We start from the raw sequence: 18607 nt of genomic DNA, 5'->3' as shown, positions 1-18607 counted from the left end.
ATATACTCTGATTGACATACACATTTTTGCTTCTAAAGAAAATTAATCTTGTCTTAAGGTTATTTAGATATTTTACTGGAAATAAAGACCATAATTCTGATTTAGTATGTGATTTTTATTTTCTCAAACAATTTGTATTTATTTTGCTCATAATGTCCAATCATTAAAATGCAGTCAATCCGACTGTTGATCATTTGTTTGTACTATAACAAGAGAATGAGAAAAAACCCACATTTAACCTATTTCATTTGTTGTTCAAATGTGATGATTTAAATACTCACTGAGCACATTATTAGGAACACTACGGCCCTAATAAAGTACCTGATGTGGTCTTCTGCTGTTGTAGCCCATCTGAGTTACCATAGACTTTCTATCTGCTCGAACCAGTCTGGCCATTCTCCGTTGATCTCTCTCATCAACATGGCGTTTCCATCTGCAGAACTGCCACTCACTGGATGTGTTTTGTATTTGGCACCATTCTGAGTAAACTCTAGAGACTGTTTTGCGTGAAAATCCCAGGAGATCAGCAGTTACAGAAATACTCAAACCAGCACGTCTTGAGCCAACAATCATGCCACCATCGAAATCACTGAGATCAAATTTTTCCCCATTCTGATGGTTGATGTGAACATTAACTGATGCTCCTTACTGGTATCTGTATGATTTTATGTATTACACTTCTGCCACACGATTGGCAGATTAGATAATCACATGAGTAAGTAGGTGTACAGGTGTTCTTAATAAAGTGCTCAGTGAGTGTATGTCATTTTAGGCTAAATAAAGCCTTCAACTTACCTCAAGATAGTTATTTCAGACAGTTTATAGGCCTAATTCAGACAAAGATGCTGTAAAATGATTGACTCTTAAAGACATAACTAGGATGTTTTTTATTAGGATTTAGACAAATATCTCTGACACATTCTTGAGCCTCAGTCTTGCTTCATTTTAAAGCATCACAAATGAACCAAGACATTTTTGAGTAATAGGAGCTGCTATTTTTGAACGTCTGAAATAATCTCAGTCAGTCTTGGTGGCACTCAGCAAGTGGTACGGTCTCAGACCATTATATAAGAGGGAGCAACAGAGCAGAGACAAAAAAGTAAGGCCACACAATAGATTGCACACTATTAAATACACCAACAATTGACCCTCTTTTCAAATGGATCTTTTGTTCTGTTCTCCCTGGAACACTTTTCTTTGACTATAATCCAAGTCTTTTTGCAAGAAAGAAATTATTACACATAATAACAGCCTAAGACGAACATCATGGGCACTAACTGCTCTCCATGGCGATACGTTTCGCATGGCACTCCCCTTTTTGTTCTAATTCCATGCGTCTCCCTGCTTTCCAGCACATGCTCGGTTCTTCAGAGATAAAACAGGAAAAAAGCTCAACATTTTCTCAAGAAATCTCATATACTTACAAACATCATTATACACATTTTAAAAATGGTCGTGGATAAATCCTTGTTGGATGGAAAGTATTTCTAAAAATTATAAAGGTCACATAATCCATGTGATCTATTTCTTTTCTTCTTTTTTAACCAAAAGAAACATTTACATGAAATCATTTGTAATGACCAATGCAGTGGGCACTATTTAATTGATGTGCACAGAGGAATAGTGAAGAATGTTTTTTTTTTTTAAGGACTTGTTCACCCAAAATCGAAAATATGTCACTCGTGTCCCCCCTCATCTTCATGTTGTGCCAACTGCATATTACTTTCTTTTTGTGGAACACAAAAGGAACATTTCTGGAGAATGTACCTTGTGTTTTTTCCCATGCAATTACAGAGAACGGGGACTAGAGATTTCAATCTTCAAAAAGGATGCAAAAGCATCATAAAAGTGTCATAAAAGTAGTCCATATGACTCTTACATTATAAATATACATCTTCATAAGCCTTTTGATAGCATGGTGTAAAGAACAGACCAAATTAAACGTCATTGTTTACGAAACATCTGCCCTAGCTCTCTTTTGTACATTCTTGAGAGAAGTAACTATGTCCAATCTGTAAAACGTTCGGTGATCCTTTCAACAAATTGCTTGATTCAGTTTATAAAAATAAACAGAATTATTCGTTCACTATTGATCCAGTTCTCAAGTTTAACTCATTAATTCAATGATACAATCACCATGGTTAAAAGCACTCTGGAGTTAGATTATCAATGAATAATGACTCAAATTGTGTCTGTTCCACATACAAAGCTATCGTATGACTTGGAAGACTTGGAATATAGCTTTATCCAAGTCGAATGACCACTTTTATGATACTGGAATAAATCTTGGTCATCATTTTTCCCATTCATTGTAACTACATGGAAAAGAGTGACCACAGAATTTATGTCTGTATTCCACAGAAGAGATATAGTTATATGGGTTTGGGAACAACATAAGGGTGAGTAAATTATGACAGAATTTTCATGTTAAGGTGAACAAACCCTTTAAATATATATTCTATATCTGATCTCATGGTAAATATACTGAGAGTTTATCAATGGGTTACTGAAAGCAATCAAAAGATTGTCTGTCTTTGCTGCAATGCATGGCTGCATTTTGAAACATGCTCTCAATCAACTGTCAGACATCACATGGCTACTGCCTTGCAAGAGAAGAATTCCACTTTTTTAGAAGCTCTCTTTTGTCTTCTCATTGTTTAGCTGTCAGCTTCACAACTTCCACATCAGTTCCAAACTACTGGTGGCTCCCTTAGTCTCTCTTTGATGGGGCACTGGTGCTATAAGCAGTTTTTTGGAAACTCCTCCAATGGATTTGTTGTTTTGACTTGTTTTTAAAGATGGCGTGTGATACACACATATACACACACTAATAGAGAGAGAGAGAGATCAATGTCACTTTTTAGAAGTTCTTTGATTGAGGTTAGAAGATTCCATCAGATAATTCCTGGTGTTGTGGAGTCAGGCTGTGATTACAGAACTTGACTGACCAGTGCAAAGACCAGTGTCACTGTGGCAGCTGAAACACTGACTGATGTCACAGATGAATGTCTGGCAGAGTTGTTGTCTGCCTGCTGAGAGCCCACTGAGTTAATGGATCCCTCCATATTGGGATTTAGCACATTCTGCTGAAACATTACAAGCTTTTATTTAGTTGTTTTGTAATAAAATTTGTAAGAATCGTTTTAGGTTTTGAAGTCAAGTGAAATGTGGCTCACCTCATCAGCACATTCAAAACTGTTGGAGGGAGAACACTTCTGCTCACTGTCCTGTGAAAACATTAACAATTAATATATAAATTATTATTTATTATTACATATAATTACACAACAGTCAGTTCCAGTCCACTAATCTGATGGGATAAGCAGTGTTGCTTTGGCTTCGTTTGAAACTATTGATTATTGGTGGGGAGAGACCCCACCAATAATCAAAACAGGCAAATACAACCCCCCCCCTAATTTTTATAGCATGTCCAATGGAAACATGTAAATGCCTCACGGCGCAACCCCCAAAATGTTCAAGCCAATTCTACGCCCTTGTATATATGTGTGTGTGTGTGTGTGTGTGTATACAGGTGAAACTCGAAAAATTAGAATATCGTGCAAAAGTTCATTAATTTCAGTAATTCAACTTAAAAGGTGAAACTAATATATTATATAGACTCATTACAAGCAAAGTAAGATATTTCAAGCCTTTATTTGATACAATTTTGATGATTATGGCTTACAGCTTATGAAAACCCCAAATTCAGAATCTCAGAAAATTAGAATATTACATGAAATCAATAAAAAAAAAGGATTTTAAATACAGAAATGTCGGCCCTCTGAAAAGTATAATCATGCATATGTACTCAGTACTTGGTTTGGGCCCCTTTTGCATTAATTACTGCCTCAATGCGGCGTGGCATGGATGCTATCAGCCTGTGGCACTGCTGAGGTGTTATGGAAGACCAAGATGCTTCAATAGCGGCCTTCAGCTCTTCTGCATTGTTTGGTCTCATGTCTCTCATCTTTCTCTTGGCAATGCCACATAGATTCTCTATGGGGTTCAGGTCAGGCGAGTTTGCTGGCCAATCAAGCACAGTAATACCATGGTCATTGAACCAGGTTTTGGTACTTTTGGCAGTGTGGGCAGGTGCCAAGTCCTGCTGGAAAATGAAGTCAGCATCTCCATAAAGCTTGTCTGCTGAAGGAAGCATGAAGTGCTCTAAAATGTCCCGGTAGATGGCTGCATTGACTCTGGACTTAATAAAGCACAGTGGACCAACACCAGCCGATGACATGGCTCCCCAAACCAACACAGACTGTGGAAACTTCACACTGGACTTCAAGCATCTTGGATTGTGTGCCTCTCCATTCTTCCTCCAGACTCTGGGACCTTGGTTTCCAAATGAGATGCAAAATTTGCTCTCATCAGAAAAGAGGACTTTGGACCACTGAGCAACAGACCAGTTCTTTTTTTCTTTAGCCCAGGTAAGACGTTTGACATTTGAAGCCCATGTCCAGGACCCGTCTGTGTGTGGTGGCTCTTGATGCAGTAACTCCAGCCTCAGTCCACTCCTTGTGAAGCTCCCCACACATTTGAATGGCCTTTTCCTGACAATCCTCTCCAGGCTACGGTCATCCCTGCTGCTTGTGCACCTTTTTCTTCCACACTTTTCCCTTCCACTTAACTTTCTATTAATGTGCTTTGATACAGCACTTTGAGAACATCCAACTTCTTTTGCAATTACCTTTTGAGGCTTTCCCTCCTTGTGGAGGGTGTCAATGATGGTTTTCTGCACAACTGTCAGGTCAGCAGTCTTCCCCATGATTGTGAATTCAACTGAACCAGACTGAGAGACCATTTAAAGGCTCAGGAACCCTTTGCAGGTGTTTAGCTGATTAGAGTGTGACACTTTGAGCCTACAATACTGAACCTTTTCACAATATTCTAATTTTCTGAGACTCTGAATTTGGGGTTTTCATAAGCTGTAAGCCATAATCATCAAAATTATATCAAATAAAGGCTTGAAATATCTTACTTTGCTTGTAATGAGTCTATATAATATATTAGTTTCACCTTTTAAGTTGAATTACTGAAATTAATGAAGTTTTGCACGATATTCTAATTTTTCGAGTTTCACCTGTATATATATATATATATATTATATATGTGTGTATGTATGTATGTGTGTATGTATATATATATATATATATATATATACTATATACACACACACACACACACACACACACACACACACACACACAGGGTTGGGAGGGTTACTTTTGAGATGTATTCCACTACAGATTACAGAATACATGCTGTAAAATGTAATTTGTAACGTATTCGATTAGATTACTCAAGGCTAGTAATGTATTCTAAATACTTTGGATTACTTCGTTAGCACTGGTAGATTTGTTCATTTGTTTTGACTATAAAAACTTTGCCAGTACAGTAAGGCAAAATACACGTTAAAAATACATTCTCTGAAAAAAGTATTTTTAGATATTTCTACAAGAAAACAATAAAAAATTATTATCAAGAATATGATTTTTGCCCTAATATCAAAGGTCTTAGTAGAAAAGAATAAATGATGATCTAACGTGAATTTCTTTGATAAATAATCAAAATATGACTGTGCCTTGTAACATGTACATGTAAAATGGCTAGAAATATCATTTTATCTTAGCGTAAAGCTGACAATTTACACAAGGTTTATTTCTCTTTCTTCTGCTCCAAACTTACTTCAAACTTCACTGTCTGCTTTTATGAATCATAAGAAAGTGTTTCACTGCTGTTACAAACAGAATGCAATGTCATTATTCACGGAAAATCTTGACATCCACCCTAGCTCTCTTTTGTGCTTTCATGAGAGAAGCAACAATGTCCGATGCGTGAAACGTTTAGTGATTTGAATCTTTTCAACAAATTGGTTGATTCAGTTCATAAAAGCCAGTTGGATGGATTTGTTTACCAACCTAAATTTTGGTCTGTTCCTCATACAAAGATATTGTATGACTTCTGAAGACTTGGAATGTAGCGCACAAGATAAATTGACAATTTAAATGATACTTTTATAATTTTTGGGCATAATTTTTTAAGTTTGCTAGCTTAAGTCCTCATTCATTGTAACTAAATGGAAAAGATTGACCACAGCCTGACACAGCAAGATAGACTCAACTAATGGAGTGAGTTTCGGGTGGGACAATCTGGATGAGTGTCAGTTTTGCTATACAAGTGCTGAACAAATTACACACTTCACTATAAAAAATTAATAAAAATACTAATAGTAAATAATACTCTTCATAAATGTCACTTACATTCCATGGAGCCAGAGAAACACATCGGATTCTGTTTAATATTTGAAAGATATGACACATACAGAGAGGTTTAAAAAATAACTAGTATAATATCTATTATATATATATATATATATATATATAAAAAAAGGAAAGCAGTGCTTTAGAATGCCAACAAACAATGAATAAAAAAAGAAAATAAAGACTGTGTGATTAACGTCAAAGAAGTTAGCGCTTACAATAAAATCCTTACGTCCAAGGGGCTGCTTTAAAGATAAACAAACGAAAACTCAGGAAAATCTACTGCATCCATGGTGACACAAAAAAGTAGAATAACTGATGAAATTCCACAGTTAGTTTTGTTTTACTACTTTTTCAGAAAGAAACAGAATTAATTACAGAATTACAGATTTTATATTCTGGAGTACAGTTTAATCAACACATTCAACTTCTAAGTGCACCAAATTATCAAATCAATATGAGCAATGTCAGATACTGTAACCATTTTCACAAATATACTATTGCCTCCTACTACAATTGCCAGAGACACAAATTAAACTTAAGCGACTCAATGATATTCCTGTCTGAGGAGTTTTCATAATTAGTTTCAGCATGAATGAGAGAGCGCAGTCATTTACGTCTGTACCCAGGGGCTTATAACTCCTCAAGGCTTAGGACATAACTGCAAGACAGAATGTGATGGAAGTGGCCACACAATGCCATATCTCTATTAGCCAGCTCCTTTCAAACTCGGTTTAGCTAACAAATTATTATTTATTATGACATCACTTAGATGGAATTACATAGCTCCCTGTATAAATGCCAATGCATAAAAATCAAACGTTTTTCTTTGGAAGTGGGTGGGGGATTTTTGGCTGAAGAGGAAACTTTTGGGCAGAAAAAAAGGAGCAATGGGAAAGGGACATGACAGACCAGATTCAAACCTGTGTTTCCCACCTGCGCACCAAGGCTTAACATCTGTGAATGGCATGCATTACCCCCTATTCAGCATTTATACACCTCCTTTCCCTGCTGAATTAAACTGCTTTAAGTATTAAATGCATGAGAATTTCACCAAACACTGTGACATATTTGGGACTTTAGAGACCCAGCACTTATATCTGTCACAAATGGATCTACATAATGCCAAGGGCTGTGTTTCCCAAAAGCATTGTAAGCTTAAGCTGATCGTAGAGACCATTGGCAACAATTGTGTCTATGATCTACATAAATTTAGCTTACAATGCTTTTGGGAAACGCTGCCAGGGAATGTCAAATTTTCTAAATATTTTGAAGATTATTTGAAAATAATAGAATAAAAAATATTTTGACCTATTTTTATATTTGATTTTTATATATCATAGAGAAAAAGCAACAAATCTAAAACAGGATTCATTACTTTCACAATAAAATTTTCTGGATTGTTGTAAACTTCCAGCATGAGGTGAAGCCACCGGAAGTGTTTGGGCAGCCATCTTGGTGTGTCCTAACTGCCATAGAGCCTCAATGACTGACAGCTGATAATGCCGCCCTTTCAACCTCTCTGACCTCTGGTTTTGCTCTCTATTGCCAATCATGATTAATGTTTAATTTGCTCGTCATGGATTACATTTGTTACGAGGGAGACAATATAAGCGATCATGATGTCTGAGTACTTGACCCGGTGTGCAGCTTATCAGTGCAGTACAACGATCATCAAGAGACATGGCAAAACTCTCCACAAGTTGTAATGGAAGTAGGAAAAGCTGTAATATCTGCTTGTTTTACTGACTGTTCTTAAAAAGTCATACCGGTATTTCTAAATCGTCTAAAATGCCTGGAAATTGCCTGTTTTCATATTGAAGTGATCTCTGTAGACATACATTGATACATGTCATACATTATGTGTGCGTTTGCCATTTAAACCTTGTCAGTATAATAATGATTGCTTTTGCTTGTCTCCCTAATCGCTCTGTGTCTGTGATAGAGAGAGGGAGAGAGAGAATGTGTGCTCTCAGGCAAGTGAATAAATATCTCTGAAAATGTCTGCTTGTATCTTACAAACAATTACCAACATTAAATAAATAAATAATTATATGTGTAGGACGTTTGCTTTGTAGGGATGTACAGGTACATTTTAGACATAAAAATATGTGTTTAAATGGCCTATGTTTATCCAGTGAAATTAGATGATTTTCTATTAAGTCAGTATGCACATTGAAATGTTTGGGCATAGCAATATGGCGGTGCAGTGGCTTCACTGTTATGACGTCTATATACACTCACTGAGCTCTTTATTAGGTAAATGTGTACATCTATTTATTCATGTGATTATCTAATCAGCCAATCATGTGATTATGTGGCAGTTGCGTAATCATGGTCCAAGATGGCGCCGCGGTAGCACGCAGCGGCCGCTCCAGATCCAAAATGTTGCTATTTTTGTTAAATAACCTGACTTTTGCAGCACACGGACATCGGAGCAACCGGTGTTCATGTTTACCATCGCCAGACACTGCTCAAATATAGGATTCATGCAACAACCAAGCTGCATGATGACCTGCAGGATGCTCTACGTGAACTCGGCTTGCTGCGGAGACCAGGCCTCCAGTCCTCGGCGTCACCTGATGCCGGTGACCGGGGGAGAGGACGTCGTAAGCGGTGTGCGAGGAAGCGGAAGCGCGGCAAGAGGGCGGGGGTCGATGCTAGGCTAAAAACAAACCCTAGCCGGCCTGCTCGCCCATCTATCCTGCTCTCAAATGTTTGCTCCCTGGACAACAAACTGGACTACATCTGACTACAGCAGGCTACACAACATGAGTTTAGAGACTGCTGCGTCTTTGTTTTCACGGAAACGTGGCTCAGCGACAGAGTTCCGGACGCCGCCATTCAGCTAGACGGGCTCACCTCGTTTCGTGCCGACAGAAATGCTGCTCTGTGCGGTAAGACTCACGGTGGTGGCTTGTGTGTTTACATCAACCCGGAATGGTGCAAGAACTCTATGCTAGTCTCTAGCTACTGCTCATCGCTGGTGGAGCTTGTGACTGTTAGATGCAGATATTTTTATTTACCACAGGAATTCACCACTGTTCTATCGGGAAGACACGCATGCTTGAGTGAAGTTTGAGATGACATGTATTTGATAGATGTAAAATGGGAGGTGATGTCTGTCCCTTTGGCGTAGAGTCCCGTCCGGCAGTCCGAGGGAGTTGTACCCGGAACCGTCATATCCTGCCGGAGATAGGAGGCAGGGGCGAGGAGCCTACCCCCAAAAAGAGGGAAAGTAGTATACTACCCCCAAAAGAGATGATCCAGTTTGGTACGAACCATGTCTTGTGTTGGGCGTTCATTCTGGAGGAGGAATTAAGAGATGCGAGCGTCAGAATTTGACATGAAATTTGCAATACCTCTGGCGTGGTTGTGTGAAGCCTTTGCGATGGGAAAGCATTTTTTTTAATTTTTTTTCGAGTTTGATTTCATCCCTGCGCATTTCCTCTTTGTCCTCGAGTGTGATTTTGGTCACTCCGGCATTGATGTGCAGTGTCTTTGTTGAAAGATAAATGACATTTGATATGAAAAGCCTCCAGCGAGGGAAAGTTGTTTGAGGTATCTTTGCCGAAGGGGACAACGTGTGTAGAGCCATACGATAATGGCGACGTTGCGTGCAGTCCCTTCGTTGAAAGACATTTGGTATGAAAACACTCCGGTGAGGAAAAAGTTGTTTGAGGTATCTTTGCCGAAGGGGACAACGTGTGTAGAGCCATACGATAATGGCGACGTTGTGTGCGGTCCCTTCGTTGAAAGAAAACAACATTGATATGAAAACCCTCCGACGAGGGAAAAGTTGTTTGAGGTATCTTTGCCTAAAAGGTGAGCAACATGCGTAAAGCCATACGATTATGACGACGTTGTGTGCAATTCCTTTGTTGAAAGAAAACATTTGATATGAAAACCCTCCGGCGAGGTAAAGTTGTTTGAGGTATCTTTGCCGAAGAGGACGATGTGTGTAGAGCCATACGATAATGGCGACATTGCGTGCAGTCCCTTCGTTGAAAGACGTTTGGTATGAAAACCATCCGGCGAGGGAAAGTTGTTTGATGGTTATCTTTGCCAGAGTGAACAGCATACATAACGCCATACGATAATGGCGATGTTGTCGTGCCATACCTTGTTGAAAGCCATCTCGTTATGGTGCGAGCTTCCGGCGAGGGCGGCTGTTTTGAGCAATACCTATGTGAAGGAACTGTGCTTGAGATTATGGGAGCCTGGCGAGGGGGGGACATAGTTATGTGCTGTCCTTGCGAAAGGTGAGCTTGCTTGAATTGAATCATTGTGTAGGTAAGGATGAGCTGGGGAAGAGCCACCAACCACCACCAGAACTTATGGCTGATGGGTAGTTGAGCTTGTTTGATGATTTGGGTCAAGTTGACTATTTTAGGTATGATTGGGGAGAGCAGCGGCCGAGCATCTTCATTGTAGATTCAGGTATACCTCGAAGGGTGCCCATCGAGCTGGTCTGTGGAACTCCTGTGAAGCGAGGGAGGGGGTCAGAGACTACGTTGAAAAACCCGGGAATGTGTCTGGCTGGGATGATGAAGTTACAGAAAATGCTCTGCCATGTCAGACGTCTCATAGGGGACATGATGGTTCGAGGAGGGCCAGACTTTATTGATTGTAGTAACGACTGCGGAATTTTCGCATGACTACGATGCGTTTGAGTTTCTGGAGGGAACCCATATGACGCTGGCCGTGATGATGGGTGTGGAATAAGAAAGGCCTATTTTAAACTTATTTTGTAGATGTAGCTTGCTGTGTCATCACGGAACGAGGCTGCAGTGGTTCTGGGAATGTATTTCCTATTTCTGAACTCAAACATTATTTTACCCCATATAGGGTAAAGATCCATTTCATTGGAGGGTAGAGGGGAAGGTTGTTTGCTGGACCATATGATGAAGTGCTGTACGAATGGCGAGGAAGGTCTCGATGTCATTTCTTTCTTCCCTCCGCTGAGCCGCATCGAGACTGGGATTGTAGATCGAGAACATTTGTTAAATATATTCAATTATGAAATATCTAGCAATGGAATTACTTCCGAAGAGAGCATCTGGAGCGTAGGAAGCTATATTGAAGACAGTATAATTCTGGCCATTCCCCTGTGAACCATGGTCCTAGACGGCAACCCCTGAATCCTATGGAGGGAGCCATGTCCGAGAATAGGGGCGTGTCATCCGGAGATTCTCGCCAGCCATCGTCGATTGGTGGGTAGGAGAGGCTGTCTATGGAATGAGCTAGTGTGAGGAGGCGGAAAAACGGCGGAGTGGCCTTGAGGAATGATAAGCATGGCAAAATTGAGGTGGCCTAGTAGGGCTGGAGATTGCGTTAGGAGACCCAAACTGACCAGGGAACGACGTGAAAATAGACCTGATCCTGTCATGTTTCTTTATGGGGGAAGCTTGCATGGTTAGAGAATGTGTGTGATTCTAGAATTCTAGAGACGTGGCTCATTGTGTGTTTTTTTTTTCTCTCGCTCTCTCTCTCCTCCCTCTTATTCCTCGAGCTGGAGCAAATACGGTGAGAAGAATAATGTCTCAGCTTGAGAGTTTAGTTGTTGGCTGTAAAAGGAACATAAGAGACTTCATGTACTCCCGGCATAGAGCCCTGAAGATGCAGTGGACAGTTTAGTTTTTGAAGGAGGTATGCCCCGAAACATACAAAAATGTGTGCGTGTTTGTGCAAATCATCTTGCACAAGACTGCTTTGTGAATGTGTGTTGATATGAATCGGGATCTTGAAGAATGTGATTCTTGAGCATGGATCAGTTCCGGCTGTTCATGTCCCACCTTTACGACCTGAAGATGCAGTATCGCACTTTATATTTTGTGAATATTTGCAAATCTCCTTCCGAATGTGCTTGATAGCTGACTCGACGGCTGATGTGCCAAGTTACCATTGTCTCTGACATATTCCGGAGACCAGATACACGCACACCATAACATGTATGGTTGAATTCCGGCATTTACGCTGTCGATCATATTGGTTCTGATTAGTTGTTGCTGTAGTGGTCTGACCACGATGAGTGAATGATTTGTGAAGACATGCCAACGAATTACTGCTCTTTGATGATGCCTGAATGATAATAAAATGGAAGTATGCCATGAGATGGGAATTACTCGCTGTATGACCTGATCATAGCGAAATGCCTTACGCTGGTGGTAGATAATCTGATGAATAGGGGAAGCGGTGCGGAGCCTACCGCTAGGTGTCAGAGGCGCGCTGCAACAGTGCTGCTAGCGATGAGAACATGGAAGTACGTCTGGAGTAAGAAAATGCTGCGTTTTATGGATCGCGTAAATGCGCCCTTGGAGGCGCTCTAGGAACCTCATTGAATGTTGTACCGAACGAAGTAAATCTTTTCGCAAGGCTTGGTGAAGGCTATATTAACCCGTTGATACGTATTTGTTTGCACTCGGGAGTGACAATCACTCTGCTTACGTTTAATATATTTGCATTCTGATATCTGCATGGATGGATATGCGATTAATGTTAACGGATTATACGTCTTTTCGAAGGTCTAAGTGTTAGACAATGATATCCGATCTCTGTTGCATGATAGCAACAGAAACAGCAATTTGTTTATTTGTGCCGGAAGTGCGGATGACAACATGCAATATCAAAAACGGACTTCATACCTTATTATGAAGTCGAGATAGCCAGATGAATCCAGTTCAGCCTACTTGGGTCAATTGTCCATGACAGAGTTAATTCCATAACGTCCAGTAGTACTTGTACGTAATTACAAATCTTGATATGTTCTCCATTGTTTACATGAGATCTCACCTGGAAGAATTACACTTCATCGTCGTTCTTCGACAGACTATGCAATCTGAGCAGCATTCCTGTTGTAAAACTGTATATTATCTTATATATGAAGTCTTCTAAACAGAATTAGCCCATCTCAAAGTCCAAACAATTTTTGCTTTAAAATAACAACATGTATTAATTCTGAAACTTGAGATGTGAAGCCCAAAGTGTCTTCTTTCAAAAGATACTACAACTGTGTCCATACACCAGGGGAGCCAGTAGATACAGCCATTTAAGTTGGGTATGTAATTTGCTTGGTTTGTGCTCGGGAAGGGGGGGCGCACATCAACAGGTGAAACTGTGATGTCATGCTCCCTCAGAATGCTCACATCATGGGCTCGGTCTTCCTAGTGAGTAGGGCATAGGGATGATGAATTGGATTGGAACGCACCCATTACGTGATTTGGGCGAAGGCGGCCGCAAAATGGGGGAATCTTACTGAATGAAGTAATGAGAGTAATGATAAGCATTGACTGTACGTGATGATATGCCTGAATAATTATCTTAATTCCCCGATGGGGAACGCTCGGGCATGCAGAATGTGAATGAACCTTGACCGAGTTGCCCTCATGAGATTACGCGATTGCCTGCCATACTATAAGAGTGAATGCGCTGTTGACATGAAATACTGGCATTTGATATTGATGCGAATGCGTTATGATGAACATGCAGCGTTGCAACTTCATGATGAACAGGTAGCATGGCAACGGAAGGTCTAGACCCATGACTAGATCTGAATGGATTTGATGGATATGAAAATGACTTTCTGATGGAAGCCGTCTACTGCCTGAGCCGATGATTTTGCAGGTCTCGCAGGGTGCGCGCTCCTTCCACGCCGGGTCGTGCAATGCTATTGAGAGAGATCTCCTGAGTGAATGAGATATGGGTGAAGATCCGGGTTTGATGTTGGCAGAAGTTGAGATGAAGTGACGACGTCGTTGGAAAGGGAAGGCGGGCTTCCAGATATGTGCTGTGCACTGGTTGTGGCCTGGAGAGTTTGAAATGCATCTAGTTGCAGTGTTAGCACACCGAAACAGCAATGTGATAGATTGTGAGTGGACTTATAAAGCATTGGCTTACGTGTGATAGGCTAGGTGTTACCCAGCTAATGATGTGATGATGTACACCTGGTCTTCCTGCTAGAACTACGCTCCACATCCATTTATCATAACCGGAGTTTACATTCCCCCCAGCGCTAATGCTAAGGAAGCGCTCTGTGAACTGTATGGGGCTATGAGCGAACTACAGAACGCTCACCCCGATGGACTATTTATTGTCGCCGGAGATTTCAACCATGCAAATCTCAAGAGAGTGCTCCCTAAATTCCATCAGTATGTGGACTTTGCAACGAGAGGGGCGAATGCGCTTGAACTTGTTTACACAAACATCCCAGGTGCGTACCGGCGGAGCCCCACCCCCACCTCGGCTACTCAGACCACATCTCTGTTATGCTAATTCCAGCATACAGGCCGCTCGTCAGACGCACAAAACCGCTTCAGAAGCAGGTGAAAACCTGGCTAGCAGGAGCCATCTCTGCTCTTCAAGACTGTTTTGAGTGTACTGACTGGCAAATGTTCAGGGAGGCTGCAACATATGGCGACTCTACCAATTTGGAGGAATACACAGCATCAGTGACCAGCTACATCAGCAAGTGCATTGATGATGTCACTTTCTCCAAGACCATCACCACACGCTCCAACCAGAAGCCGTGGATGACTGCGGAGGTGCACGCACTGCTGAGGACCCGAGACTCCGCCTTCAGAGCAGACGACAAGGCAGCCCTAAGAACAGTGAGGGCCAAACTGTCCCGGGCCATCAGAGAGGCAAAGCGCGCACACGCCCAGAGAATCCACAGTCACTTCCAGGACAGCTGTGATATGCGGTGCATGTGGCAGGGCATCCAGGCCATCGCCAACAACAGGACAGTGTGAAGTGCAGAACGACGTGGTGGCGAGGAAGAAATAAATAAAGAAAACTCTACGTAGAATCAACCCACGGAAGGCTGCTGGACCCGACAACATTCCTGGCAGAGTGCTCAGAGGATGGGCAGACCAGCTGGCAGATATTCTTACCGACATCTTCAACATCTCTCTGAGCAGCGCCGTCGTTCCAACGTGCTTCAAGGCCACCACCACCGTCCCCATGCCAAAGAAGGCTTCAGTGTCCTGCCTCAATGACTACCGTCCCGTCGCACTCACACCCATCATCATGAAGTGCTGCGAGAGGCTCATATAGACCCAGCTGCCCCCCTCACTAGACCCACTGCAGTTTGCGTATTGTCCAAACCGTTCAACAGACGATGCCATCGCCAACACCCTCCATCTGGCCCTCACCCACCTAGATAAAAAGGACTCATACGTTCGAATGCTGTTCATAGACTTCAGCTCAGCATTCAACACAATCATTCCCCAGCACCTGATTGGAAAGCTGAACCTGCAACTGGATCCTGGACTTCCTGACTGGGAGACCTCAGTCAGTCCATATCGGGAACAGCATCTCCACCACCACAACACTGAGCACTGGGGCCCCCCAGGGCTGTGTGCTCAGTCCACTGCTGTTCACTCTGCTGACACATGACTGTGCATCAATGCACAGCTTGAATCACATCATCAAGTTCGCCGATGACACGACCGGTGTTGGGTCTCATCAGCAAGAATGACGAGTCAGCATACAGAGAGGAGGTGCAGAGGCTAACGGACTGGTGTAGAGCCAACAACCTGTCTCTGAATGTCGACAAAACAAAAGAGATGGTTGTTGACTTCTGGAGAGCACAGAGTGACCACTCTCCACTAAACAGTAACAGCTCCTCTGTGGAGATTGTCAAGAGCACCATATTCCTTAGTGTTCACCTGGCGGAGAAACTCACCTGGTCCCTCAACACCAGCTCTATTACCAAGAAAGCCCAGCAGCATCTCTACTTTCTTCGAAGGGTGAGGAAAGCACATCTCCCACCCCCCATCCTCACTACATTCTATAGAGGGACTATTGAGAGCATCCTGAGCAGCTGCATCACTGCCTGGTTTGGGACTTGCACCTTTTCGGACCGCAAAGCCCTGCAGAGGATAGTGAGGACAGCTGAGAAGATCTCTCTTCCCTCCATCAAAGACATTTACAAAAAACACTGCATCCGCAAAGTAACCAGCATTGTGGACGACCCCACACACCCCTCACACAAACTCTTCACCCTCCTGCCGTCTGGCAAGAGGTACCAAAGCATTCAGGCCCTCACGGCCAGACTGTGTAACAGCTTCTTCCCCCAAACCATCAGACTCCTCAATACTCAGAGACTGGTTTGACACACACACATGTGTCCTAAGTTGCACTTTAATTTTGTCACTTTATAACTTGCTGCAACCTCAATATCTGCTATGTGCATAGAAAATATCTCATAGTATGTTAAGTTTACATTTGGCATTTTTAGAAACTGTCATCTTTTGCACTACTGTGTACTTGTCGGCGCTGCACTGTCTCTTACTGTGTCTATTGTCCTGTTCATTGTTAGTAATGTATTGTACTGTCCCATACTTTTTGCACACGTTTGCGTGTGCACTTTATATAGGTATGTTATTTAGTCTGTGTAGTCTCATGTGCTTCTGGGTTTGTCCTATGTTGTTTTATGTAGCACCATGGTCCTAGAGGAACGTTGTCTCGTTTCGCTGTGTACTGTACTAACTGTATATGGTTGAAACGACAATAAAAACCACTTGACTTGATGTATAAAATCATGCAGATATGGGTCAGGAGCTTCAGTTAATGCTCACATCAACCATTAGAATGGTTAAATCAGTGATTTAGACCATTACATGAATGTTGGTGCTAGGGGGGGGGGGTATGCACAACAGTCTCTAGAGCAGTCAGTCATACTCAAAATGGCGGTCCATGTCCGGAAAGACAAAGCAAAGGGTCAATACGGACTGAACAGCATCAAACTGAATAATATCTAAGTCGATAAATTAATTTCAGACGGCTTTCAAACAAGTCTTGTGAAAAGATCTGTGTATCATCCAAGCGCATAAATACATGCAAATACCTTCAACCCTGTCACTTTCTGGGGAAAAATGGTGCCTGCAGCTGGTTTGCCTATTCTTAACAATATGGCACTGCACATTCTGTTTGGTTTCACATACTGCTGTGAGTCAGCCTTCTCCACAATGAACATTCTTAAAACCAAAAACCACACAAAGCTCAGCAATGAACACCTGCACCATTGTCTTAGAATTGCACTCGCAGCATTTTTGCCAAAGTTCAAAGTATTGGCAGGAGAAAAAAATTGTCATTAGTCATAGATGCAAGGTGCAGAGTGACTGGTGCATGCATGGAACACAGTCTGTGCTCTTCTCTATTAGACTCTCCTTTGTTCTCCATAAAATATATATTTATTATTATTATTTATTCAATTAAGATAAATGCAAGGCCCATGAACAGTGGCTCACAGTGACTTTTTGCATACAGATTACTATGCAACCAATTTGTTGTCACAAATGTGCAGTTTATTATATTTTTGTACAAAGAGAAGCCATTTATTTTGTAAATACTATAAATGATAAATGACAGATAAATGACTATATCTACCCAGACTTTTCCCTCTTAGGAAATTTGTGTGACTGGACCTTCTCAAACTGTATTTGAATACCACTGCTCTAGAGTTTAAAGACAGTGGTGCAAAAAATAACCAGTAAAATGCCTTTATGAGAGGTCAACGGAGAATGGCCAGACTTGTTTGAGCTGACAGAAAGGCTATGGTAACTCAGTGGAACGATGGGTTCCACTTCTGTCAGCCAAGAACAGAAAACTGAGGCTGCAGCACGGTTCCCACTCTTTTCTAGGCACAATTTTCCAGGACATTTCCAGGACATTTTATGTGCTGGTGTAATATTTAAGCAAAAACACACAAGAGGTCATGATGAATATTGTGGATCTAAGGGGTCAAGCCCTGAAGCCCTGTTTTCATTAGTGTTCTTATTATTAATTTAAATATTGATTGAGGTAATTAACCAATTTCTAGGATAATGTGGGAACCCTGTGCAGTGGGCCTACCATTTGTGTACCTCAGAAGGCACCATTAAATTTGGCACCATTCTGATTAAACTCTAGAGACTTTTGTGCGTGGAAATCCAGCAGAGATCAGCAGTTACAGAAATACTCATCTGGCACCAACAATCATGGCACGGTCTACATTTTTTCCCCATTCTGAAAGTTGACGTGAATATTAACTGAAGCTCCTGGCCCATATCTGCATTATTGTTTATATTACACTGCTGCCAAACGATTGGATGATTAGATAATTGCATGAATAAATAGATGTACAGGTGTACTTAATAAAGTGGCTGATGAGTATATACAGTATATCAGTGACTGAGCTACACATAACACATAAAATACACATAAGGTACACATAAGATACATAAGTATTTTCTCAGGTGCTCATTGAGTCTAAATATATGCAAAAATTACATCATTTTTGTAGTACCCCAAATGACAAAAATCATACGTTGTACTTGCTATAGTTTACTTCTATGATTTTTTTT

The 18607-nt window shown here is 41.3% G+C and overlaps 1 protein-coding gene across 2 annotated transcripts in view; it reads right to left on the bottom strand.

The window, feature by feature from the left end:
• Positions 1–263: 263 nt before the first annotated feature.
• gfra2b (GDNF family receptor alpha 2b) overlaps positions 264–18607 on the bottom strand; it is an 82336-nt gene continuing 63992 nt past the window's right edge. Inside the window, exons 8-9 of one of the 2 annotated variants that reach the window (XM_052116706.1) lie at positions 3177–3227; positions 264–3086 (exon numbers count right to left, since the gene is read on the bottom strand). In XM_052116706.1, coding sequence (XP_051972666.1) covers positions 2931–3086; positions 3177–3227 — 207 coding nt within the window. In that variant the 3' untranslated portion in view covers positions 264–2930. The remainder of the gene's footprint in view (positions 3087–3176; positions 3228–18607) is intronic. The other variant, XM_052116707.1, reaches the window with a different exon arrangement.

Source organism: Xyrauchen texanus, chromosome 44 (genome assembly GCF_025860055.1).
Source record: "Xyrauchen texanus isolate HMW12.3.18 chromosome 44, RBS_HiC_50CHRs, whole genome shotgun sequence".
Lineage (NCBI taxonomy): Eukaryota > Metazoa > Chordata > Actinopteri > Cypriniformes > Catostomidae > Xyrauchen > Xyrauchen texanus.
The sequence above is the reverse complement of the archived record's forward strand: the minus strand, read 5'-3'. Positions and strand labels throughout refer to the sequence as shown.